This window comes from Dendrobates tinctorius, unplaced genomic scaffold, assembly GCF_039654945.1.
Source record: "Dendrobates tinctorius isolate UK_male_01 unplaced genomic scaffold, ASM3965494v1 ptg000062l, whole genome shotgun sequence".
Lineage (NCBI taxonomy): Eukaryota > Metazoa > Chordata > Amphibia > Anura > Dendrobatidae > Dendrobates > Dendrobates tinctorius.
In genome coordinates this window covers 22516387-22543782 of record NW_027361730.1, presented here as the reverse complement: position 1 = coordinate 22543782, position 27396 = coordinate 22516387, and the positions used below count along the sequence as shown (strand labels likewise).

Sequence of the window (27396 nt, the reverse complement as noted above, 5' to 3'; positions counted from 1 at the left end):
CGAGAACAGGACCTGCGACACTAAAGGTAGTAAAGAGTACAAGGACCTACGATCATGTGACCACAGGGGGTGTGGCTTAGCGTCCTGCTGCAGGAGATGACTGTAAGATTCTATTACAGGAATCCTGGAGTAGAGACTAGGGAAACTCAGGTCAGAAAAACGGGGGGTCATACACAGAGAGGGCGGCGCGGTACCAGAGGGGCAAGCAGAGAAGAGTCAGAATGTATGCCAAGAGTCATACACAGAGATAGTAACGCAGTACAAAAGGAACAGGCAGAACTCGTAACAGGGACAGAACCGGATCAAAACCAAACAAGCATAAAGAATCACAGTCACAAAGCTCACCAGGGTCACAAACACTCGGCCAAGGGTCTGAGTATAAGCAACGAGGAGTGATCCCCCAATGAGGCTATAAAAAGCCTCCCAGAATCTCAGAGTGAGGCTGTCCAGATTATCCTCTGAACTATCTGATCCCACAAACTCAGCAGATCATGACAGTACCCTCCTCTCAATGGGGGGCCTCTGGACCCCAGGCTTTCGAGGATGCCGGGCATGGAATGCACGAATCAGACGGTCAGAGTGTACTGACCTGGCTGGTACCCACGACCGATCCTCCGGACCATCCCCCCTCCAATGCACCAAATACTGCAAAGACCCCCGAACCCGCCTGGAATCCATAATATGTTGTACCTCAAACTCCATATGTCCCTCAACCAAGACTGGTGGAGGTGTAGTATCAGTATCCTCCCCCACTGCCCCCAAGGGTTTAAGCAAAGGCCTATGAAAAACATTGTGGAGTTTTAAGGAGGGAGGAAGACGAAGGCGGTAGGTTACAGGGTTCACTACTTCAATGACCTCATAGGGGCCAATAAATTTAGGCCCCAGTTTGGCGGAGGGAAATCGAAGATTTATATTTCGTGTGAACAGCCACACCTTATCCCCACAAAGCAGTGCCTGAGCAGAGTCCCTCTTCCTATCTGCAAAATGTTTATATTTCTCCTGAGCCTTAGAAATATTTAAACGAACCTTTGTCCAAAGATCCTTGAGACGATTGATTCCGTCCTCTGTCCCCGGACATCCAGAATCTATCCGAGAAAATTCGCCAAAATGAGGGTTGATTCCATAATTAATAAAAAATGGTGACCTACCGGTAGATTGGTTTACCCGGTTGTTGAAGGCAAATTCTGCTAGTGGTAAGGCATCAGACCAGTCGCTCTGCAGGGTAGAAGTCAGGCACCGAATATTTGTTCTAGCGACTGCTTGATGCGTTCAGTTTGTCCGTTGGTTTCTGGGTGATACGCTGAGGAAAAAGACAGAGACATCCCCAATTTTTTGCAGAAGGCCCGCCAGAATTTAGACACAAACTGAGTGCCTCTGTCTGATACAATATTAGTGGGGACCCCGTGTAAGCGTACCACCTGGGACAGGAAATGTCTAGAGAGTGTTTCTGCTGACGGTAAACTTGTCATGGGTACAAAATGTGCCAACGTAGAAAACCTGTCCACCACTACCCAAATTACAGTATAACCACGGGAAGATTGGCGATGAAGTCCATGAACAAGTGTGTCAATGGCCTTCCTGGGACTGGCAAAGGCACCAATTCCCCGGCCGGCAACTAGAGCTCTTAGAACGGGCACAAATCCCACATGCTGCGACATATTTCTTGATATCTGAAGCCATTAAAGGCCACCAAAAGACCCTTGCCACTGCTTCCAGTGTGGCGGCTATACCAGGATGTGCACTCAACTTTGAATCATGTAATTCCCCCAGGAGTTTGTTGCGCAAATGCTGCGGGACAATTTGTCTACAGGTTTGGAGCTTGGAGCCACAGATTGAGCCCCCACAATCTCCAGCTCCAATTCTAAGGACACCTCGACAACCACAAGACTGGGTTGAAGAATGGGGGACGGCGGATCGGGGGCAGATAACGGCTCAAAACTCCGTGATAAGGCATCGGCCTTTACATTCTTAGACCCTGGCCGAAAGGTAATTGAAAACTGAAATCTGGAAAAAAAAAGTGACTGCCTTGGAGTCAGTCTTTTAGCTGATTTGATGTACTCTAAATTTTTATGGTCAGTGACAACTGAAATAGGGAAAGCTGCCCCCTGCAAAAAGTGCCTCCATTCTTTGAACGCCAATTTAATAGCCAGAAGCTCTCTGTTGCCTACGTCATAATTTTTCTCCGCCGGAGAAAATTTCTTAGAAAAATAGGCACAAGGCATGAGATTCGTCAGAGAAGCTGGTCCTTGTGACAAAACTGCCCCCACCCCCACCTCATAAGCATCCACCTCAACCACGAATGGTTTGGAAGGATCCGGTTGGACCAGGATAGGAGCAGATGAGAAACAGTTTTTTAACGTCAGAAAGGATTGTTTAGCTGATGCGGACCAGTTTCTGACATCTGCCCCCTTACAAGTGAGGTCTGTGAGAGGTTTAGTTACCTGAGAAAAATCTTTAATAAACTTGCGATAATAATTCGCAAATCCCAAGAAGCGCTGGAGTCCCCTAAGGTCCCGGGGCTGGACCCACTCCACAATAGCTTGCACCTTCTTGGGATCCATGCGAAACCCCTGAGGTGAAATTATCAGACCTAGAAACGACAATTCCTGAACAAAAAAGGAACATTTCTCAAGTTTGACATACAATTGGTTTTCTCTGAGCCGCTGCAGCACTGTTTTAACATGCAACAAATGGGAAACTTTGTCAACAGAATATATCAGGATATCATCTAGGTACACCACTACAAAACGACCAATGAGATCTGAAAACACCACATTGATAAAATTTTGAAACGCTGCGGGTGCGTTGGTGAGCCCAAACGGCATTACTAAATTCTCAAACAACCCCTCAGAAGTAAGGAAAGCCGTTTTCCACTCATCCCCCTCTCGTATTCTTATAAGGTTGTAAGCCCCCCTCAGATCCAGTTTAGAGAACCATTTGGAGCCAGAGAGCTGGTTACAGAGATCAGGAATCAACGGTAGGGGATATGTGTTCCTGACAGTAATTTTATTTAGTTCTTGAAAGTCGAGGCAGGGACGTAGGCCGCCATCTTTTTTCTTAACAAAGAAAACCCCGCTGCTACCGGGGAAACTGAGAGTCTTATGTGCCCCTTATGGAGACTTTCAGAAATGTATTGTTTCATAGCTAGGCGCTCAGGGCCTGATAAATTGAACAGGCGAGCTTTGGGCAATTTGTCTCCAGGAATCAGATCGATGGCACAATCAAATGGCCTATGAGGGGGTAACGCCTCAGTCTCGCTCTCAGAAAACGCATCCTCAAAGTCTCTCAGGTACTCCGGAAGACCCAGAGACAGGTTTAGCAATTTTCACACAACAAATTGATTTATGGTAACAGTCAGCACACTTGGACCCCATTTAACAATCTCCCCAGAGTCCCAGTCAATCACCGGGTTATGGCACCGAAGCCACGGCATGCCCAGCACCAGCCCTGCGGGCAATTTGTCCATGACAAAACATTCAATTTCTTCCGCATGGGAAGAACCAATTTTCATCGTAAATTTTTCAGAAACAGAAATTATCCCAGTTCGGGTAAGAGGAGATGAGTCAATAGCCACGACTTTAAGTGGTGTAGGAAGCCTGACTGTCCCTATCTGGAATTGGGAAACATCAGTGTTGACCAGGTTGAGTGATGAGCCACTGTCCACCAGTGCTGTAGAAAAAAAAATGGACATTGTCTACCAACAGTTCAACCCTTAGAAAAACTTTATAACACGAGGAAGAAAGTACCTGAAGGTCTGGGCAGCCTCCTTGACTACTACCCAGACCTAGTCGTTTCCCGTCGCTTTGGAGGATGATGGGCACGAGAGGCAATCCTTTATCCAATGACCAGATTCCCCGCAGTAAAAACAGAGCCGCTTCTCCCGACGGCGCTTCCTCTCCTTCTCCTTGACTGAAGTGGTGCCAATCTCCATGGGTTCAGGAGCGACACAGGTCTCTTTGCTGCCGGAGAATAGGGATGTCTCGGAATGCATGACACCCCTAGCCCGCAGCCTGCGGTCCATACGCACGGCCTGTGTAATGGCATCCTCTGCAGAATAAGCGCCGAAGGGCAGCATCATCCCATGAGACCTCTGCAGCCCAGCGTTGGAGCTCCCCACAAAACCACTCAGCTGAGCGTTTACCCTGACGCACACTCATGAGCATATCTTCAGCCACACGTACTCTGTCAGGCTCATCATATATGCGGCCCAGGGCATCAAAGAAGGCATCCACTGTCATTCTCTCGGGGGCACTGGGAGACAGAGAGAAAGCCCAAGCTTGGGGGGCCCCCCCAGCAGAGAAATAACAACCCCCACCATCTGGAATTCATCCCCAGAGGAACGGGGCCTTAAAGAAAAAAGCTTACATCCCTCCCTGAAGGACCTAAACTCCTTTTTATCCCCTGAAAAGGGGTCAGGCAATTTGACCGGAGACTCAGGGGATACCACAGATACGTCCCTATTCCCGGGACAAGGAGACCCTGCCGCTATGGGTCCCTGCATGGTGTCCATCAACTGCTGTTGTGTATGGGCAATCGTGCGTTGTTACACATTAAGCTTTTGGAACATTTGGGTTAGCTGTTTGACCTGATCGGCCAAAGCCTGCAGGGGATCCATAGTGCTAATTTGGCCAGAAAATAAGCACAACTTTCCCCACCCCTAATAAATGTGCGGTCGCTTATAATATCAGGATCCTGTCAGCGCCGCGGACTGCCGCGGCTGAGCAAGATAACTCACCCAGACTACGGGAGGGCCCGGGGTCCGATACTGCAAGGAAAGTTCCGAGAACAGGACCTGCGACACTAAAGGTAGTAAAGAGTACAAGGACCTACGATCATGTGACTACAGGGGGCGTTGGTTAGCGTCCTGCTGCAGGAGATGACTGTAAGATTCTATTACAGGAATCCTGGAGTAGAGACTAGGGAAACTGAGGTCAGACAAACGGGGAGGGGTCATACACAGAGAGGGCGGCGCGCTACCAGAGGGGCAAGCAGAGAATAGTCAGAACGTAAGTCAAGAGTCATACACAGAGATGGTAACGCAGTACAAAAGGAACAGGCAGAACTCGTAACAGGGACAGAACCGGATCAAAACCAAACAAGCATAAAGTATCACAGTCACAAAGCACGCCACGGTCACAAACACTCGGCCAAGGGTCTGAGTATAAGTGACGAGGAGTGAACCCACAATGAGGCTATAAAAAGCTTCCCAGAATCTCAGATTGAGGCTGTCCAGATTAACCTCTGAACTACCTGATCCCACAAACTCAGCAGATCATGACACATCGGTTAATCTGGAAGAGTCAGGAGACCACAACACAGATTGTCACCTAGCTCTTTTGAAATGGGTAGGTTTTGTGAAAGTTCATCTATTGTGCCTGGCCATCGCTTTCTTGAAGTTTGTTTTGACATTTAATTGACATAGTGCTTTGTCTTTATCTAAACTCTATTCATTTGCAGACACTACACATATAAAAGTGTTGTGGTGTCTTGTAAAAGCTGAAGGAGCTACTGTTACACCCAAGAACAGTTACACCATAGTTGTCGAGTTCATGAAGGGCTCAGTGGTGGAACCTACAGGCTCATATACTAAGTAATATCATTAGTTTTTTTTTGTTTTTCAATAGCAATGGTCTTGTCAGGAACACCGCACTGCACTTGCTCACTGTGCCAGTGCGGGTGTCCTGAGTACAAAGACAGTACTCACAGATACCTGTGGAGCAGGGCAGCAGCGGTGACGATGCGTGCTTCAGAGTATCAGGACCTGAAGCACATGACTGCTGGGGGCGTGGCCTAAGCTCCACAGATCTAGGAGCTGCAGGGAAACTCCTAGAAAGGTAACTACGGGGCAATGTTACCAAGGGGCATAGACAGAGACAGAAACCAGACGAAGCCAGGGTCAAAGCACCAGATAGCAATACAGTACCACGGGGTTTAGACAGAAAGGATAGTCAGGACGTAGCAATAGGTCAGAAAACCAGAACGGGCAATAGACGGTACAATAGGGACAAACTGTAACGGAGTAACGATAGCCAAGCCAGGAGGTCAGAACCGGAGAAGACAGTAGTACCAAAGCGAGAGACGGAGTACAGAGTGAGGGAACAGGCCGGGTCATACACGGGAATCAAACAAGCAACGCAGAATACACGCACACCAGGGGTCAGACACACCAGAACAACAGTATAGCTGACAGAGAACCCTGGTGAAGAGTGAGTATAAATACCCCTCCCAGATCCAGAAAGAGGCCACGAACACATAACCCTGTGAGTGCAGGGCAAGAACCCTGTTCAAACCATGACAGTACCCCCCTCTTAATGGGGGGCCACTGGACCCCCAGGCTTGTCTGGGTATCTGGCGTGGAAAGCCCGCACCAGACGATCGGCATGCACCGAACTGGCCGGAACCCATGACCGATCCTCCAGAGAGTACCCCTTCCAGTGTATCAGATACTGGAGTCTCCGGCGCACCCACCGGGAGTCAACAATGCGCCCTACTTCATACTCCAGCTGCCCCTCTACCAGCACTGGTGGAGCATTTGATGAGGGATCCTCTCTCACCGTCCCCACAGGATTTAACAGGGACCTGTGGAAGACATTAGAAATTTTAAAGGAGGTGGGCAGCTGCAGTCGGTAGGCTACTGGGTTAACAACCTCCACAACTTTGTATGGGCCAATAAACTTGGGGCCCAGCTTTATAGAAGGTATCTTAAGCTTGATATTGCGGGTGGATAGCCACACCTTCTCCCCTACTGCAAATGCTGGACCTGGCCCCCTCCTCCTGTCAGCAAACCGCTTATAGTTTTCCTGGGCCTTGGAAATATTCCTCTGAACCTCCCTCCAAAGAATTCTAAGACGTTGTGTCACATCCTCAGCACCAGGACAACCTGAATCCATACGGGAAAACTCTCCAAAATGTGGGTTAAAGCCATAGTTGACCTGAAAAGGAGACTTCCCAGTAGACTGACTCACACGACCGTTGAATGCAAACTCTGCCATGGGCAATACCTCACACCAGTCCTCCTGCCTGGAAGAGGCCAAGCATCTCAGAATCTGCTCCAACGATTAGTTCGTGCGCTCCGTCTGTCCATTAGACTCTGGGTGGTAGGCAGAGGAGAAGGACAACGAAATCCCCAGCTTTTTGCAAAAAGCCCTCCAGAACCTGGCTACAAACTGTACTCCTCTGTCTGACACCACATTCATAGGCACTCCATGTAACCTAATTATATGCTGCATAAATAAGCGGGCCAGGGTTTCAGCAGATGGTAACGCGGGGAGAGGTACAAAGTGAGCTTGTTTTGAAAACCTATCCACCACCACCCATATCACCGAGTTGCCCCTGGAAGGGGGAAGATTTGTGATAAAATCCATGGACAAATGTGTCCATGGTCTATCCGGAATTGGCAAAGGCACCAATTCCCCGGCCGGCCGGACCTGAGAACTTTTAGAACGAGCGCACACCCCACATGCAGTCACAAACTTTTTAATATCTGTTACCATAGAGGGCCACCAGAAATCCCTTGCAATTGCCCCCCGGGTAGCTGCAATCCCAGGATGAGCACTCAACACAGAATCATGAAATTCCTGCATAAGTCCGAGCCGGAAACGTTCCGGTACAAACAATTTACCCGGGGGTTTACCACCAGGAGCCCGAGCCTGGGCCTCCAAAATCCCTCTCTGTAACTCAGATGAGATTTCGGCCACCACTACTCCTGGCTGAAGAATGGAGGAGGGAGGTTCTGGAGGGGACACCGAATCAAAGCTTCGGGATAAGGCATCAGCCTTGATGTTTTTAGATCCCGGGCGGAATGTGTTGGTAAACTGAAAACGAGAAAAAAAAAGTGCCCACCGAGCCTGTCTGGGGGTCAATCTCTTGGCAGACTCCATATAGGCCAAATTTTTGTGATCAGTGATGACTGTAATGGGTTGAACAGACCCTTCCAGGAAATGCCTCCATTCTTCAAAAGCCAGCTTTACCGCCAACAACTCTCTATTGCCGACATCGTAATTTCTCTCAGCAGAGGAAAATTTTTTAGAGAAGAAGGCGCAAGGCCTCAGGTTAGTAAGGGTAGGAGGGCCCTGAGACAAAACTGACCCCACCCCCACTTCCGAGGCGTCAACCTCCACGACAAAAGGTCTTGACGGGTCGGGTTGTACCAATACAGGGGCTGAAGAAAAGCACTTTTTTAATGTCATGAAAGAGTTTTTTGCAGCTACAGACCAATTTTTTACATCAGCTCCCTTGAGAGTGAGGTCCATTAGAGGCTTTACCACCTGCGAAAAGCCCTTAATAAATTTCCTATAAAAGTTGGCAAAGCCCAAAAATCGTTGCAACCCTTTCAAGTCATGAGGTTGCACCCACTCTGTAACAGCCTGGACTTTCTTAGGATCCATGCGGAACCCCTCTCCTGACACAATCAACCCCAGAAAGGATACTTCTTGCATGAAAAATGAGCATTTTTCCAGCTTGGCATACAAATGATTCTCCCTCAGTCTCATGAGAACCATCCGCAAATGGTGCAAGTGAGATTGACTGTCCACCGAGTACACCAGAATGTCATCCAAATAGATAACCACAAAACGACCGATTAAATCAGAGAAAATTACATTAATAAAATTCTGAAAAACAGCAGGAGCGTTGGTGAGACCAAAGGTCATAACCAAGTTTTCGAACAGCCCTTCAGTCGTCAGGAATGCTGTTTTCCATTCGTCCCCTTCACGGACTCTTATAAGGTTATATGCCCCACGTAAATCCAGTTTAGAGAACCACTTGGCCCCGGTGAGTTGATTACATAAATCAGGAATTAGGGGGAGAGGGTATGTATTTTTCACAGTAATTTTGTTTAATTCCCAAAAGTCGAGGCACAGCCGCAAACCACCATCTTTTTTCTTAACAAAAAAGAAGCCTGCTGCCACAGGTGAAACAGAAGGCCTAATATGCCCTTTGCGGAGACTCTCAGTAATGTACTCCTTCATGGCTAGACGTTCGGGCCCGGACAAATTGAACAGGCGAGCCTTGGGTAACTTGGCTCCAGGGACTAGATTAATGGCACAATCAAAGGGTCTATGTGGTGGTAGCGCCTCAGCCTCACTTTCAGAAAATACATCTTGAAAATCTTTCAGGCACTCCGGAATACCTTCCAGATCGACAGACGACACTGACACAGATTTTATTGGGGTGACAAGGGTTGTCAAGTTACAACATAGACCATTAGCCATACAACCCCACTGAATGATCTCCCCTGTGACCCAGTCAATAGTAGGATTGTGACGTTGAAGCCAAGGCATACCCAGTATCAGTCCAGCCGGCAGATTATTTATGACAAAACATCTTAATTTTTCCACGTGAGTGGAACCCACTTTCAGAGAAAAGGTATTAGTCATGAAACAAATTCCCTCCTGGGTGATAGGAGAAGAATCATTTGCCACGATTTTAACAGGATCTTTTAACCTGACTGTCCCTATCTTATGAAAAGTCACAACTTTGGCATCGATCAGATTAATAGAAGAACCACAGTCAACAAAGGCGGTAGTCCCAACCGGGCCGCCTGTAAGTTCCAGTTCCACCGGAAGCAGAATTTTAGTAAGCGAGTAAAAGGGTACCTGGGAGTCTGGGCAACCTCCTCGATTGTTACCCAGACTCAGTCGTTTTCCTGACGGCTTCACTGAAGAAGGGCAAGAAGGACAGTTCCTTCTCCAATGTCCAGCGGATCCACAGTAAAAGCACAATTGGTTGTTTCTTCGGTGTCTCCTCTCTTTTTCCTCCAATGACGTGGCACCAACCTCCATGGGCTCAGGACTAGATGCAGAGTCTCTCAGATTGGAGAATAAAGGGGTCTCCTGCAGCATGACCCCTCTTGCCTGCAGCCTACGGTCCATGCGGACAGCCTGGATCATAGCGTCCTCCAAAGAATCCGGTGGAGGATGAAGGGCTAGGGCATCTTTCAAACGTTCGGACAGGCCTCTACAGAACAAACCCCGGAGGGCAGCGTCATCCCAAGAGACCTCCGCTGCCCAGCGTCTGAACTCAGAGCAGAACCATCCAGCAGAGTTCCTTCCCTGTGTCACACTCATCACCATATCCTCTGCCAGACGCACTCTATCAGGCTCATCATAAATGTGCCCCAGAGCCTCAAAGAACAAATTCACAGACATGCGTTCAGGAGCAGAGGAAGAGAGAGAGAAAGCCCATGCCTGTGGAGCCCCCCGAAGTAGGGAAATGACGACCCCCACCCTCTGGAACTCATCCCCGGAAGAGCGGGGCCTCAGAGAAAAAAAAAGCTTGCATCCTTCTCTGAAAGACCTGAACTCCTTTTTATCCCCTGAGAAAAGGTCTGGCAATTTGACCGGAGATTCTGGGAATGCCAATGATACATCTCTATCCCCAGCACAAGAATCCCCTGTAGAGGCAGCCCCCTGTACCGTATCCACCAACTGTTGCTGGGTCTGGGCCATCATGCGCTGTTCCACATTAAGTTTGTGGAACATTTGGGTCAGGTGCTTGACCTGATCAGCCAAGGCATGTATGGGATCCATGAGGATAACACACTTTTTTTTTTTTTTTTTCTCAGAGGGGGGAAAAAAAAAACCTGAAATGGTCAGCTATAATGTCAGGAACACCGCACTGCACTTGCTCACTGTGCCAGTGCGGGTGTCCTGAGTACAAAGACAGTACTCACAGATACCTGTGGAGCAGGGCAGCAGCGGTGACGATGCATGCTTCAGAGTATCAGGACCTGAAGCACATGACTGCTGGGGGCGTGGCCTAAGCTCCACAGATCTAGGAGCTGCAGGGAAACTCCTAGAAAGGTAACTACGGGGCAATGTTACCAAGGGGCATAGACAGAGACAGAAACCAGACGATGCCAGGGTCAAAGCACCAGATAGCAATACAGTACCACGGGGTTTAGACAGAAAGGATAGTCAGGACGTAGCAATAGGTCAGAAAACCAGAACGGGCAATAGACGGTACAATAGGGACAAACTGTAACGGAGTAACGATAGCCAAGCCAGGAGGTCAGAACCGGAGAAGACAGTAGTACCAAAGCGAGAGACGGAGTACAGAGTGAGGGAACAGGCCGGGTCATACACGGGAATCAAACAAGCAACGCAGAATACACGCACACCAGGGGTCAGACACACCAGAACAACAGTATAGCTGACAGAGAACCCTGGTGAAGAGTGAGTATAAATACCCCTCCCAGATCCAGAAAGAGGCCACGAACACTTAACCCTGTGAGTGCAGGGCAAGAACCCTGTTCAAACCATGACAGGTCTTGTGTTAGAGAAAGCCAACTTCAAAGTAACAGATGGGGAACGCAATTTTTTAGGAGTTAGGTCAGACAACTGTTCTTAATTAATTTTTGGATGCTGAATCCAGAAATGATCTCAGTTTTTCTCTATCACGTCAAGTTTTTGAACTATAGGATTTTTGTCTTCTCAAAAATATGTAAACTACTGTACCTAAAAAGTTTTTTTTTTTTTTAAATAGTACAAATATGAACAAAAAATGAAATATATAAGAAATAGGCATGACAAATATGTTTTTTAACACTATCATGTTTTTTACAAAGGATATATATATATATATATGCAAGTATTTAAGGTAAAAATGTACATTTATAGCTTTTTCTGGAGTGTTTAACTTGAGGACAATCACGTTTGATGCTCCAGCAATAGTCAGCCATCATATGTACATCCCATCTACCCTGGTAACGGTCTTCCATAACCTTCAAATCTTGGTGAAATCGTTCACCTTGCTCATCGCTAACAGCACCAAGATTTTCCGGAAAGTTGGCAAGATGGCAATGCAGAAAATGTAGTTTAATACTCATGTTGCAACCAAGCGCTTTGTAGCTCTCCAATAGTTTCTGAACAATTTCTTGGTAATTACTTGCACGTGTATTTCCAAGAAAGTTCTTGACGACGTCTTTGAATGATAACCAAGCATTCTTCTCAAGATCTGACATAGTCCCGGTGAAATGTTCATCTTTGATGAGCTGTCGAATTTGTGGACCATCAAACACACCAGCCTTGATTTTTTCAATGGACAGTCCAGGAAGTGCCAACATGATGTACTTAAAACAGTCGCCGTCAGTTGGCAATGCTTTTACAAATTGCTTCATGAGACCTAGTTTTATGTGCAGAGGTGGGAATAGTATATTTTTCCTGTCAACAAGTGGCTGATGTAGAATGTTAGGATCTCCAGGTTTAAGACCAGATCTTGGAGGCCAATTCGACTCAACCCAATGCTTTTCTCGAGCTCTGCTATCCCACATACAGAGAAAGCAGGGATACTTTGTGTACCCACGTTGCTGACCAAGAAGGAAGCAAACCATTATAAGGTCAACACAGATGATCCAATTGTGTGTGTCATATTTCAATAACTCAATAACTCTCTTTACATCTCCATGTTCTTCACGAAGAGAGACAGAATGCCCAATAGGGACTGCACCAAATAAATTGCCATTGTGTAGAAGGACACACTTAAGACTCCGCTTTGAGCTATCAATAAACAGTCGCCATTCATTTGGATTGTACATTGAAAGCCCTAATTCTTGTAGTAAACCAGGAATATTATGGCAAAACACAAAACCGCTGTCACACCGAAAGTACTGCAAAAATGTACTTTCTCTAGAACGAAAGTATGATACCTTCGCTCCTTGTTCAAGTAACTGTTTCTCATTCAGCCTTGATGCTAGTAATTCTGAAGCTTTTTTTGATAAGCCCAATTCACGTGCTAAATCATTTAACTCGTGCTGATCAAATCCCTTACGAACTGAATCCTTGTGACTTTCAAATTCTGCATCATTGCTGTCACTGTGTTCGTCAACATCACTCAGAACTTCTAGAGATGGTAGCTGTTCGAAAACTGGCACTGGAATTTCAGCTGAATGAGGCATTGGTCTGATAGCTGATGGTAGATTTGGATATTCTATTTTACTTTTATTTTTCCTGTTAAATCCTGATGTTTTCACTAAACAGAAGTAACAGTCTGTGGAATGACTTTTTTGCTCTCTCCACACCATGGGGATACCAAATGCCAACTTTTCACGTGTTCCTTTGGTCCACATCCGTAAACTCTTGACACACTGCTTGCACACTATGTGAGGGGCCCATGGCTTATCTTGATCACCGAGTTTTACTTTAAAATATGCAAAATATGCTTGTTTGACAAATGCACTGATGTTTGCCCTTTGAACTGGAATGGTGAAAACACCACAGATATAGCAGAAGGAGTCAGGGTTGTTTAGGCATTTACGACGAGAGGAAGAAGGAGCAGACATGATCTGAAACAAAGGAAATATGTACATAAGCAAATAAAACACTGAGATGGAAAGTTACAAGCTTTGAAAACTAACAAAGAAAAAAATCATAAAAGATATATAAATTACAACTAAGCGCCCAATGTAAAGAGAAAAGCTATCACAAATCCTATTTATTCCTACTATGATACATTTTTTGTGTAAAGATATTGATAATTATGATGTATTGGGAGCTGTACACACCTCTCACCACACTGTCTCAGTTGTGACTACTCTTACAAGTTGCCACGTAGCTCTATATGAGTCGAATTGTACTCAGATAACAAGTCTTATTACAGAAATCAGTGCAATTGTGCTTCTATGGCAGGTAAGTTGAGGAGGAAAAACTTGACGTGATAGAAAAAAACTGACTACATTTTTGGAATCAGCATGCCAATTTTAGTATAAATCAGCTCAAAAACCTAACTCAACAGAAAATTTTTTTCAAATTGTTCCCCAGTGTTATGTATGATTTTATTCCTCACCAATTTGTGGTTAGAGATCAAACATTTTATTTTCAGATTATTTAAGTTCATTTGTTAACAATTTTACTTATCAAACTTATAAAATTAACAATAATATTTATTCTACAGTTTTCGGAAAATAACAAGTACGACAACATTCAGGGACCAAATTCAATGAGAGAAAAAACAGTTTCTCAGCATAAAACAGGCCTTCCTAAAAATAATGGTGGCAATAACCCAAATGGACAAAAGAAGAAAACTGACGACTGTGCACAGGTACATTTCATATATACCATAATAATAATCACATAGACTTTCCAATGACAACCTTCTATTTAACTTTAAAGTGAACCTGTCAGCAGGATTGTGCTCAGTAAACTACAGACACTGTCAGGTTGGTGCCGTTATACTGATTAAAATGATACCTTGGTTGTTGCTTAATCTTTATTTGCAGTTTTCAGTTAATGAGATTCTTGTGCTTTGGGGCGGCCTGTGGGGGGGTCTTCATGTGGTGCTCTGCTTAGATAATCATCTGTATGGCATATGACAGGTCACTCATCCCTCAGTGACCTGCCCCCTTATTTTACATACTGCATATCTGTAACAACCCTGCTGGCATCACTGCATGGCCTCCAATCTCCCGCACACCAACTTACTCACTGCTCCAGGTCATGGTGTGATTTCTCTCTGCCGCCAGCTCCTTGCCTTGTCTCCTGTCTGCTATGTTCATGTTTCCTGACTGTGTGTATAGGGGGGCGGTGCCTGAACTCTCTGCTCCTTATGGAGTCAGGGTGCACCTGGCTAATGTGTCCCTGACCAATTACCTAGAGCCCTCTACTATTTAGGACTGCCCCACCAACTGGATCATTGCCTATGCAATGTCTAAACTCAGTGTTTTGCTGCTGAGCAAGCCAGGCCCTGTTCTGTGTTTCTCCTTCTTTGGAGGCTACACTCCTAGCTTTGTCTTGTGCTTGTCTGTCTGCCCTCCAGGAGGCTGAATATCCTGGTCTCTGTGCTTTAGCTCCTGACCTTGTCTTGCCTAGTACCTCTGTCCGCCTTCCAGGAGGCAGTATATCCTGGTCCTTGAGTCTTTGTCACTGTACCTTGTCTGTACTCTGTCCTTCCCCTGCCTCCTTGTCTTTGGCTTCTTTCCCTGCTGAGTCTTTCCCTGTGTCCTCCCTGTCTGTGCTCTGCAGCCTTGCAGCTCTGCCTGCTTTGCACCCTTGCAGCTCTGCCTGCTCTGCACCCTTGCGGCTCTGCCTGCTTTGCACCCTTGCGGCTCCGTCTGCTCCTCACTCCTGTGGCTCCGCCTACTCCGCACTCCTGCAGCTCTGCCTACTCCGCACTCCTGAGGCTCCGCCTACTCTGCACTCCTGCGTGTATCCATACCTGCTCCTCCCGTGTGAACAGGTTCAAACCATTCCCGCCATATTCCACTCCTTCCTATCAGTACCAGTACCTGCACCTCCTGTGTGAATAGGACCCTACCTGTTCCTCCATATTCCATTCCTTCCGGCCAGTACCCGTTCCTGCTGTGTGAACAGGTTCCTACCTATTCCTTCGCATACCACACCTGCCTGCCCTGTGTCTCAGGCTGTGCCTGCCTGCCCTGTGTCTCAAGCCGTGCCTGCCTGCCCTGTCTCCAAGTCATGCCTGCCTGCCAGTGTATCAAGCCGTGCCTGCTTGCCCTGTGTCTCAGCCGTGCCTGCTTGCCCTGTGTCTGAGCCGTGCCTGTTTGCCCTGTGTCTCAACTGTGCCCGCTTGCCCTGTGTTTCAGTCGTGCCTGCTTGCCCTGTGTCTCAGCCGTGCCTGCTTGCCCTGTGTCTCAGCCGTGCCTGCCTGGGTACCAGCCGCGCCTTCCATGCCTACCTGCCTGCCTGTCTGTAGCACCTGTTCAAGTGACTTGTCCCCGAGTGGGATCAGCAGCCACAGCCAGACACCACCCTGGAGTGACACCCGGTAGCTACCTGCCGCACAAGCCTGACCTCACCATCAGAGGCTCCAGCGAAGACCGAGGTAGCTGTCATAGTCACGCCCCTTCCAGGTTAGTCTGGCTTGTGGCACAGTGGGGGCCACAACCCCCCCGACTCGCGCCAATCAGCCAAGGCGCGAGAGTATAATATTTTATTACTTTTTAAAAAAAAATTACATTCATCATACAGGCACCGACATTCCGAATTCTACTACTGCACAGGCGCGGCCGGCAAATTTTGGAAGTAATCCCATTTTGGAAACTACACCTCTTGAGGAATTCATCTAAGGGTGTAGTGAACATTTTAAACATCAGGCGATTCACAGAATTGTTTAACATTGGGCTGAATCAATGGTAATTTTTTTCCACTAAAATGTTACTTTAGCCTCAAGTTTTTAATTTTCAAAAAGGATATGAGAAATTGAATGGCACAATTTGTTACTCCATTTCTCATGAGTATGCCAATATCCCATATGTGGTCAAAATCCACTTTTGAGGCACAGTACAAAGCTCTGAATGGAAGAAGCACCATATTGGAGTTCAGATGTTGCTGGAATGGTTTGATGGTGATATGTCATATTGGCAGAGCCACTGAGGTGTCAGAACAGCAGAACCCCCCATAAGTGACACTATTTTACAAACTACACCTCCCAATGAATTCATCTAGGGGTGCAGTGAGCATATTGACATCACATGTGCCTCACAGAATTTTTTGCCATTGAGTGATAAAGAAAGAATAATTACATTTTTATCACTACAATGTTTTTAGCCCCAAATTTTTAATTTTTATAAAGGGCTAACAGGAAAAAAATGGACCTCACAGTTTATTGTGAAATTTCTCCTGAGTTCGCCAATACCCCACATGTAATTGGGAAATACTTTTCAGGCACAGTGCAAAGCTCAGGAGTGAAAGAGCACCATATTATAATGCAGATTTTATTGTCATTGTTCACAGGTGCAATGACCCACTGGAAGAGCCACTTGAGGTCCAAGAACATCAGAAATACCCCATAAGAAATACCCCATAAGTGATCACATTGACAAAATGGGTGTGTCACAGAATTTTATACCATTGGGCAGTGAAAAATAATAATTACACTTTTACCAATAAAATTTTGCCTCTTGCAGCCAGGTTTTACAATTTCACACTAGAAAATGGCTAAAAATGGCACCAAGATTTGTCCCACAATTTCTGCTGAATGTGGAAATACCCCATATGTGGCTGTACAGTACTACTTAACCATACGACTGTGATGAGTTAGCTGCAGCTGAGTCGACTTTTTCTTTAGAGTGGACCTTCTGGGTCGTGGCACCCACCCACCAAGGGTGAGCTGACCTTGTGAGGAACCACCCCCTATACAGGGAGTGTCAGGGGCAAGACCAAGGAGGTGAGCCACCACGACTGCTGGGACCAGACGGTCGGCTCAAGGAAGACACAATGTGAGTGTCTGACGACCAGGGACATGCAGGAAACAAGACAAGACGTAAGTTCAAGATATCTTCATTAAGGAAAACTTCAGGGTAACATCAGGTGCAAGACGTGATAACACAGGGAAAACACAGCAAGGTGCGTGCAAGGGCACGCTGAGGTCCATGGCATGGTACGTGCTAGATGGCATGGCTGAGTACAGGCAAAGGCACGATGACGTCGGACTCCGGACAGCAGGCAGCGATCAACAGGGTCATCAGGTTCTGGACTTCTGATGGAGATCGGCAGGATCCGGACATCCGGCAAGCAAACCAGGGTTCAACACACTAGGCATGGTGCGTGTATAGGAGACACGCCAGGGTTCAAGGTCTAAGGTCCTGGGCACGCTAAGGAAGCCGCCAAGGTTCAAGATTCAAGGTCCTGTGCGTGCTAAGTGCACACCAGGGACGCGGTACAAAGAATGGTCCTGGCCATGGTACAAGGTTAGCGGCTGGTCCCACATGAGCTAGAGAACACGTAGGGCTTTGAAGTTTAGGACAGATGTCCTGCACGTGCAGAAGGGCATGCCAGGGTCAGGGTTCAAGACAAAGAGTAGGGCACAGAGCAAGGTACAAGCAAGACAAAGATTCAAGACAGGTCATAGAACTCAGAACACGACAGAGAGACAAGGTTCAGGACAGAGCAAGGAAAGCAAAAGACTTGTGCAAGAGTAGCACGAAAATGCACAGTGCGAGAAACAGCGTGAGTGCAAGGGAGCACGGAAACCACGACTGGAGCACCGGCAGGCGGTACCGGCTGGAGGCACACAGGCGGGCACGGCTAGAGGCGGCACGGCTGAGGCACAACAGGCGTGCACGGGGCAACCAAGCGCGTGCAAGACGCCACGCACCCACAAGGCAGGGCTAGGCAAAGCTACAGGACAGAGACGCGTGCGAGACAGCACGGCAAAGCCTGGTATGAGAGGTGCAGGAGCGCATGAAAAACGGAGACTAGGCACAGAGTTCAAGACATGGTCCTGAGCATGCAGAGGGCATGCCAGGGGCAGAGTTCAAGGCAAGGTCCTGCGCGTGCAGAGGGCACGCCAGGGTCAGGTTTCAGGACAGAGAGCGGAACGTAGGCAGTACACAGAGCCGGGTACAAGAGAAGAGAAGCGGAGCGTATGCTAGAGCCCAGAGCCGGGTACAGAGACATAGAACTTGCAGCGGAGCGTAGGCCGAAGCCCAGAGCTGGGTCAAGGCGGAGCCTGGGGACTAGTCAGGGAGTGTGCTAGAGAGCACCATAGGACAGTCTAGCAGTGGAGCGTAGGCCGAAGCCCAGAGCCGGGTCAAGGACGAACAACAAGGCAAGGAAGAACTTAGGCAAGACATAGCAAAACAGGCTAAGGCAGAGAACAGAGGAAGTACTACAAGGCAAAGAATGGCAAGGACAAACATGGCACGAGACAACACAAGACATGGCACGAGACAAGAAACAGAGTACAAGCACAGAGCATGTGCAGAGGGAGCGACCGAGCAGACCAAGCAGCCATGCAGGGAAGCAACACGATACTCAGGCCCCGACCATAGGAAGGGGCGGTTTGATATAGCACCATAGCACCTAAACTTCTGGGTCAGAACCAGGGAAGGACTTCTGGTTCAAATCCTCCTGGGTCATAGAGAGCATTGCTAGATCAGACTGGCTGGACCATAGAGAAGGTCACATGACCAGGAGCTCCAGGAATACAGAGAGGATTGCAGAATCAGAGCAGAGACGGATGGTTACCCAGCAACGGCGTGCAGCCATGAGGTAAGACGCGCGTGCACACTGCTCCAGGCATCTTGCAGCACAACAGTCATGAGGTGCGTGTGCACACTGCTTCCAGAGATCTTGCAGCATAACAGTCAGGAGGTGCGTGTGCACACTGTTACAGAGATCTTGCAGCATAACAGTCAGGAGGTGCGTGTGCACACTGCGAGACCCGCGGGGTGCCCGCAGGGACCCGGCCCTGGGGACAATGAGGCATGACAATGGGGATCATGCAGCGCAAGCAGCATGGCCGGCATGATGGGCATGACAACAGCTAGACTTGGGAGGGACAGAGCACTATTTGCCTCCTGGAGCACAGATTTTCCTAGAATATTTTGCAGACTCTACAAACAGAACCCCCAAGTGCTAGAAGAGCAGAATCACAGTCACCCCATTTTGGAAATTATAACCCTTTGGGAATTTATCTACAAGTGTGGTGACAATTTGACTCCATGGGTGTTTTGCAAAAACAAGCAGCAGTGGATTTTGCTGAGTGAAAACTGCAAATATGCCATTGAAGTGCCCATACATTATAGTGCCCAGTACATTGTAATGCCCAAAGATTGTAGTGCCCATAGATTGTAGTGCCCATACATTATGCCCAGCTCATGTTTCTGGAGACATGCACCCGTAAATTAAATTGGCTCTCATCACTACAGGAATGCCAACATGTGGATGCTCAGAAGGGAAGAAGGCATTCAGATTTGGTAGTAAAGAATTTGTAGAATTTCTTTTGGGGGGTGAGGAGCCATTTCACTTTTTCAAAGCCTTTGTGTTACCAGTAGCATGTAAATCCCCTATAATACCAGTAACAGATGATGGACCTGAGTGGGGATTGCTTTCTTTATGGATTGAGTTCAAGCTATGGAGAACGTATAGGACTTTTAATAAGAATCAAATTGCAAAATTGCTTGTTTTTGTAATTTTAACTATTTATGAACATGGGACAATTCCTCTCAACATTAACACACAAAATCAAGACTATTGGCAAAAGTTCATTATATCATATTTCTACTAAGACTAAGAAAGCTTATTGGTTGTAAAATGTTTAGTTTAACATATGGTAACTTATTATTGCTTTACTATACAATTCTCCAGGCATTGCAAAGTTATGAATTATTATAATATACTTAATTTCCTTATTTTGCTTCCTCCTCTCCAAAACACTATGCTGTAGTGCTGTTTGAATGCTTCTTTAAAAGCTCTGTTTATCTGCTGCCCAGCAAGATCTGTACACTATGATCAAAAAGTCTGTGTATGAAACTTTCCCTGTATGGGATGGGAGCAAAGAGGCTTTCTCATGAAAAATGTTATGCACAAACTGTTTGGAGACTGAAAAAAATGGATGGATCTTGCTGAGCAGCAATTCAAAGGAGCTTGTAAAGGAGCATGAACATGAAAAAGATAATGCGTTATATTACAAAAATTCATAACTTTGCAATGTGTGGCGTATTGAATAAAAAAGTTTAGTTACTGATCTCTGTAACAAACAAAAATAATGTTAGTTTGCAAAAAAGTTGTTTTTTTTCTGTAACAAGTACTATTTTTTTTATAACTAGGACTATAACTAACGACAAGTGTATTGTTTAAATTGTTTTAGGACACTGCACCACCATTGCCAGAGAGAAATAGTTATATAGATGAAGACGATTCTGATGAGCAAATCTATGCAAATACTAAAAAAGAGACAAACGGAAATCCATATTCTCCAAATACTAACAAAGATGTTCATTATTCTCATGTAAAAGAAAAACAAATCAATAAGAAGAATGTGGTGACAACCAATCCGCAAAATGTGCTTTATTCTGAAGTTAAATTAGATCATAGCTTGCCATCAGCCCTAGCGCATTTACATGGCTCACCTCAGGCCTTAAACCAAGAAGCACTAAGATTATCAGCAGATAGAAGAAAACCCAAACTCATTTCAAGCTTAAATGAACTTTCTGAATGTGAAGTTCTGGAAATGAGGTTTGCAACATCTGTTCAGACAGTTAACAGTAAAACCTCATTCTTACAAGCTAGACCCGAATGTGCTGATAGCTCATTTTTATTCCCCACTGCTATATCCAACTGTGAGGCTGAGGAAACCTATGCACAAATACCCTTTAGGGACCCCCACTACATGAATGAATACCATGCAATGGACAAGATGTCAAATTTCTCTATGTGCACTACAAACACATTTGATCATGTTTCCACTCGGACATCAAAAGAAATTACTTCTAGAGAAATTAGCAAGAAAGTGGCCAGTGCAAGTATTGCACAAGACAACGCATATGAAACTATTTCAAGAGATATCACACATCCAGCTGTAAGAAAACAAAATGCTGCAAAGGTATGTTTATTCTACTTTTGTTCCTAAAAATGACATGTTATGCTTATAACATTAGTTTAGTATACATGGGAAGCTTGACCGTTGCTGTCCAAACTGGTGTATATCTTATACTGCCATGTATCTTTATATTATATAAATATTTGCTAAGCTCATATGGTGACTGGATCACTGTCTGTTGTGCACAGTCACAATATTGTTTCGCCTTAAAGAAGTTGTCACTACTTGGACAACTTCTTCTCATAACCCTCGCTTGGCCGCCATAAAATAATAAAGCTTATACTCACCTCCCGTGCCAGCTCCATTCCTGCGGGGTCGGTACTCGCTCTCCACAGGGCTCCGATGCTGCTGTTGTTACACATGATACCGGTGCTCAGTCACCGCTGGCGTCACTGTCCTCGCCTCCTGCCACATTGAGCATGAAGAGGAAGTGAGAGATCGGCTGCAGCTCGGACTTCCTCTTTGTGTTCAATTTGTCCGAAGGTGGGGACAGTGACGCCAGCGCTGATTGGGCGCCGGCATCACGTGTAACAACTACAGCACCTGTGCCCCTGGAGAGTTAATGCCGACATCAAGGGAATGGCACCAGGGTGAGAGGTGAGTATAAGCTTTATTGGGGCCAAACATTTTGATGAAGAAGGGGTTGTCCTATTAGTAAAAACCCTGTTATTACCCAGCCTCTCCTCTCTGCAAATCCCTTCAATGGCTCCCCATTTCCCAGAGACTCCAGTTCAAAACCTTAACCCTGGCATACAAAACCATCCACAACCTGTCTCCTTCATATATCTGAATTTATCTGCACGCAACCTCCAATCCTTACAAGATCTCCTCTACTCACCTCTTATCTCCTCTTCCCAAAATCGCATACAAGATTTCTCCTGTGCATCCCCCTTATTCCTGAACTCTATACCCCAACATATCAGACTCTCACCTACCATGAAAACCTTCAAAAGGAAATATACCAAAATTAGTCCATATAAATTTATAACCTGGCACTTCACAGCATGAGTCAAAAAACAATTTTTGGACTTATATCATGAAGTTAGCCGAAAATGAAGAGATCCAGTTAACTAGTTTAAAATATCATATTTTCTTGATATACATTAAAAATGTAATTTAAATATAACAATAATGCCCAGTAGGAGGCTATTTAAAACGCCACATAAATATAGAGTCACCAAACAATAAAGCTGTCCATAAACTTAATGAACAGACGCCCCCGGAAGAAACTAGTTTTACTTTTCTTCCTAAAACGGCATAACAAGTGACTTTCCTAATTCTTCCAGAAAGAGTCTTTGTTTATGCAGTTTATTCTCGTTCCAATCGAGGTTTATTTTTCCCCATAATACAAATGCAATGTAGGCATTTGCTTGTGTACAAAGCTACTAGTTGATCTCATGTATCAACTGCGCCTATGGTGGAATTATAGTCTAATATCATCTGCGGCTTTTTGTCATCTCAACTACTTACTGCATTGTCACGGTGCATCGTGCTCATCAGAATGACCCGCTTGTTTTTTTGGGAATGTAAAGCCCCCTTTACATTTAGCGATGCACCAGCGATCCAACCCGGTCAGGATCGCTGGTGCATCGCTAAATGATCGCTAGTGAGCTGTCACACAGGCAGATCTCACAGCGATGCAGCAGCAACGCAGCGCACGATATTCACCTTTCACACACAGCGATCCTGACGTCCTCCCGCCCGCCTCCACGCGTCGCTCGTCGGCGCCAGCAGGAAGCCCAGCAGGAAGCAGACAACGAGAAATGGAGCCGGACATTCTCGCGCGATCAGCGATGGACAGCAGGGGAGCCGGTCGGAGGTAAGTATCACACATAGCGATATCGCTATAACGTCACAAAATCGGTGACGTTATAGCGATATCGCTAGCGATATCGCTATGTGTAAGACCCCCTTAAGAAACCACTGTCATATCTCCAGTAAAGTAAAACAGTGAACTATGAACATCTATTACCTAGGATACCTTGTGACCGCTCAGGCTTGCTTTTTCTTACAGTGCCCAGTATCGTGTTTTAGCATTAGCTGTCCCAGTTGGTGCAATGTAAAAAAGATGTCATATGTCACATTTTGTCCTTTGTCCATATGTCAAATCTGAAACAACTCGCATTCCCTGATTCTTTTCAGGTTTTTCTCCAGGATTTTTTCCTGTATATACCTGAGCATATGAACTGCTGCTTTCACAAAGTATCCATATCTTGATGCCGTACTGAATGCCACCAGTTGTTCATCCACAGTGACATTTTCACCAGTATTGTGTAATTTTGTAAAAATCTCTTCATTTATTCCATATGTCTCTTATAGCGGCTAGTTATTAGAGAATTATCTGATGTTAGCACAGGACAATTTTCCTGCCTGGGCAGAAGGCTGCAAGATCCATATTACATTTTTGTTTTTTGACTGAATTGTCTTGGACAAGTTGTCTGGGTATCCTGTGCTTCATCAGATCCAACTTCAGGATCAGAATTCTCATATTCACTTTCCCACCGCTTATGTGGTCCTCATCTTCGGACACTTTGTCCAGTTGGATATCTTCTTCAGAATCTGAGGCATTGGCAAGCTTTTACAATTCAGCTTCACTCAATGGACGTCTTCACCACATTTTTATCAAACATTCCATATAATGGACACTCACAACTTTCATGGGGTAAAATCATATGCAAATTGCCTCTTCAGAGAAAAAGAGGACTTGAACTCTATAGCGCCACCTGTTGGTAGTAGCGATCCTACAAGTCATCAACCCTTTAACGAGTCTTGTAATATGACTTAGGAAAAAAGCCAAATCAGAATCTCAATTTGCAGACACAGTGTTTCGGGCTATTGGCCCTCGTCAGTGTAAAGTATGAGAACTGATTTGGCTAGGTGAGAGGCTCTGGACTGAGGTCTAAGGGGTAAGATTTCTCCTTGTGGAGAATGACATGCCAGCTCTGGCTTGTCAAGGAAAGGAGGCTTTTTCGCCGTGCAATGCAGTGGGGTAAAATCAGAATTGTGGAATATAATAGCAATATATAATGAATAAACAGACCTGTACTCAAAGCCCAACCATCTGCAATAACTTGCAAACATACTGTATGTCGAAGGCACGGACCTGCAGGATCTGGAGAAATTGATATACAACAGTAGATGCAATAGATCCACAATGATATTACAAATCATTTATGTGGCTGAAAACATGTTTGGAGATCTGCTTAAAACACTACATATGTAACAATCATTATTTCATACAAAAAATGTTAAAATAAAAAAGAAAACACTCATAATAACACCTACCCATAAACAAGCTCACCTAATCACGATTTGCAGAGCCTCATAATAAATAATCTGCAGCTTCAAAAACTTTTTTCGTGGTGAAATAGAAAAATTTGGGGAGAGGTTCTAGTTAGTAAGACAGGGAGACTCAATAGGATAATACTGGATAAAGCACAATAATGTGAGGAAAACATAGACATACTAATTACTAATCTAATCTTATTTTTCTTTTTTCTGTACAGGTTGAAAAACCTAAAAGATTCTTTTTTGGGGACAAGAAGAAATAACCTTGTCATCTGAAGAAGAATTATTTGTCATTTGGCTTTGGAAATATTTGTGACAAATGACTAAAATGTCTGTGATACATGCACACCCCGAAAGCGCTCCTTACAATGGCAATACACGGACATGCATCTTGGCTGCTTCTCTGATTCTTATTGGTTTATTCCCAGTGTATAGCGATGTAACTGCTAGACAGGATTTCCACAATTATTGTTTAAAAAGGGATCTGTCACCAAATCAAAATTGTCCAGTTTTGCTCATATTTTTGGTCCCTTGACTAATCCACTTTTTGATTTTTATATAATTTGGCACAGGGTTGCAGAGACATGGGAATTTTTAGTAAATGCAAATTTTTATGATCTTAACAAATGGGGTGATGCTTGTAGGATTCTCTGGGGGTTTGTCTTTAGGCTGTTCAGCATAATTACCCTGCAAGCACCGCCCCCTTGTTAAACACCATAAAAAGTAGCACTACATAGAAAGGTCCATATATCTGGAACAGTATGGTGGATTTAAAAAAAAAAAATCCTCAGGGTGACTAAAATAAGAGCATACATCTGGCAACTTCACAAGTATTCCTTAAAGTAGAACTCACTATTGCATGAACAGAGAACTAGATGAGGTGTAAGGTGGCTGTGGACTGTGGATAATGGACATTCTTCATAATTATCTTATCATATCACACATAAGACAAACAAAATTGAAGGACCACAGTATAAAGCTGGAGTCACACATAGCGACTTACCAGCGATCCCGACAACGATATCAACGTGTCAGGATCGCTGGTAAGTCGCTATGTGATCGCTGGTGAGCTGTCACACAGACAGCTTCACCAGCGATCAGCACAGCAATGCCGAGCGCCCGGCATCGCTGTGTTCGTTAGCGCTGATGCCATATCCCTGTAAAAAAATAGAATTAAAATAAAAAATATTGTTATTCTCACCTTCCAACGTCCCGCGCAGCCATCCTGCCTCTCTCCACGCTCCGGTCCCAGTAATCCTTTGCGAGAATGACCGCGAGAATGTCACGGTCTCGCAGCAGCGCGACGTCTCCCGGTCATTCGTGCAAAGGATCACTGGGACCGGGAGCGTGGAGAGAGGTGGGATGGCTGTGCGGGACGTCGGAAGGTGAGAATAACAATATTTTTTATTTTTTTTATTATTTTTTACAGCTGATCGCTGGTCTCCCGCTGTCACACACAGCGATGTGTGCTGGCCAGCGGGAGACCAGCGACGAAAAATATGTCCAGAGGTTTCTTGCAGCGATCAGCGATACCGGCAGGGGGGCTGGTCGCTGATCGGTGTCACACACAGCGATCTCGCTGGTGAGATCGCTGTTGTGTCACAAAAGTTGTGACTCAGCAGCGATATCGCTACCGAGATTGCTATGTGTGACTCCTGCTTAAGGCTAGGTTTACACCGAGAGAATCAGATCACACTATCCTGACACTCTGATCAAACTGTGATCAGTACTTATAAATTACACTGGTCAACAGCATTTTTGGTGCCAAAGATATTTCATCGAATTTAGGGTATTTTTGGGGTGCTGATTCTGAATATGTCATCAGTTTTGCCAGATTGGCTCAAGTTTTTGAGATTTTTGGTATCTTATTTATAGCACTTGTTGGTAAATGCGACGCATCATCTCATTAATTTCTTTGGATTAGTACTTGAACTGAGCAGTTCTCAATATAGTTTTGTGTTAATTAGTGTTCTAAAAGTTTGTTCATAGCTTGATTTTTGCACTAACTTTATGTTGTTGTCTGTTTTCCAGTGAAAAGCATGAACTCATCATGAAGAAGTTGTCTTAACGATCCAGACTCATTCTGTTACATTTGTGGTGAATATACACTGCCAAAACATAGAAGAAACATAACAGACTTCGTAAAAAAAGTGTATTTTGCCTATTTTGGGGTTATGCTTGGGGACCAAGACAAGTTTTGGGCACCACACATAGTGTGCAAAGCATGTATCGAATTATTACGAAAATGGAGCAAAGGACAAAGAAAAAGCTTCAAATTTGGTGTTCCAATGGTGTGGAGAGAGCCAAAAAATCATCATGATGACTGTTATTTATGGTAAACACAGGTACAGGCACATCTTCACAATGAGGGACAGGCCTTCTTGCAGATTCCATGTTACTCCCATTTTCGTTTCTTATGCTTATTGAATCCTTGCACTTGCACTGCACAGAAATAACAGTCATCATGATGATTTTTTGGCTCTCTCCACACCATTGGAACACCAAATTTGAAGCTTTTTCTTTGTCCTTTGCTCCATTTTCGTAATAATTCGATACATGCTTTGCACACTATGTGTGGTGCCCAAAACTTGTCTTGGTCCCCAAGCATAACCCCAAAATAGGCAAAATACACTTTTTTTACGAAGTCTGTTATGTTTCTTCTATGTTTTGGCAGTGTATATTCACCACAAATGTAACAGAATGAGTCTGGATCGTTAAGACAACTTCTTCATGATGAGTTCATGCTTTTCACTGGAAAACAGACAACAACATAAAGTTAGTGCAAAAATCAAGCTATGAACAAACTTTTAGAACACTAATTAACACAAA

At 45.3% G+C, this 27396-nt stretch overlaps 1 protein-coding gene across 1 annotated transcript in view; it reads left to right on the top strand.

Moving 5' to 3' along the window:
* LOC141092867 (uncharacterized) overlaps positions 1-24830 on the top strand; it is an 83751-nt gene extending 58921 nt beyond the window's left edge. The window contains exons 3-5 of the mRNA XM_073579179.1: positions 13891-14037; positions 20548-21282; positions 24786-24830. Of these exons, the coding sequence (XP_073435280.1) occupies positions 13891-14037; positions 20548-21282; positions 24786-24830 (927 nt within the window). The remainder of the gene's footprint in view (positions 1-13890; positions 14038-20547; positions 21283-24785) is intronic.
* The last annotated feature ends 2566 nt before the right edge of the window (positions 24831-27396 follow it).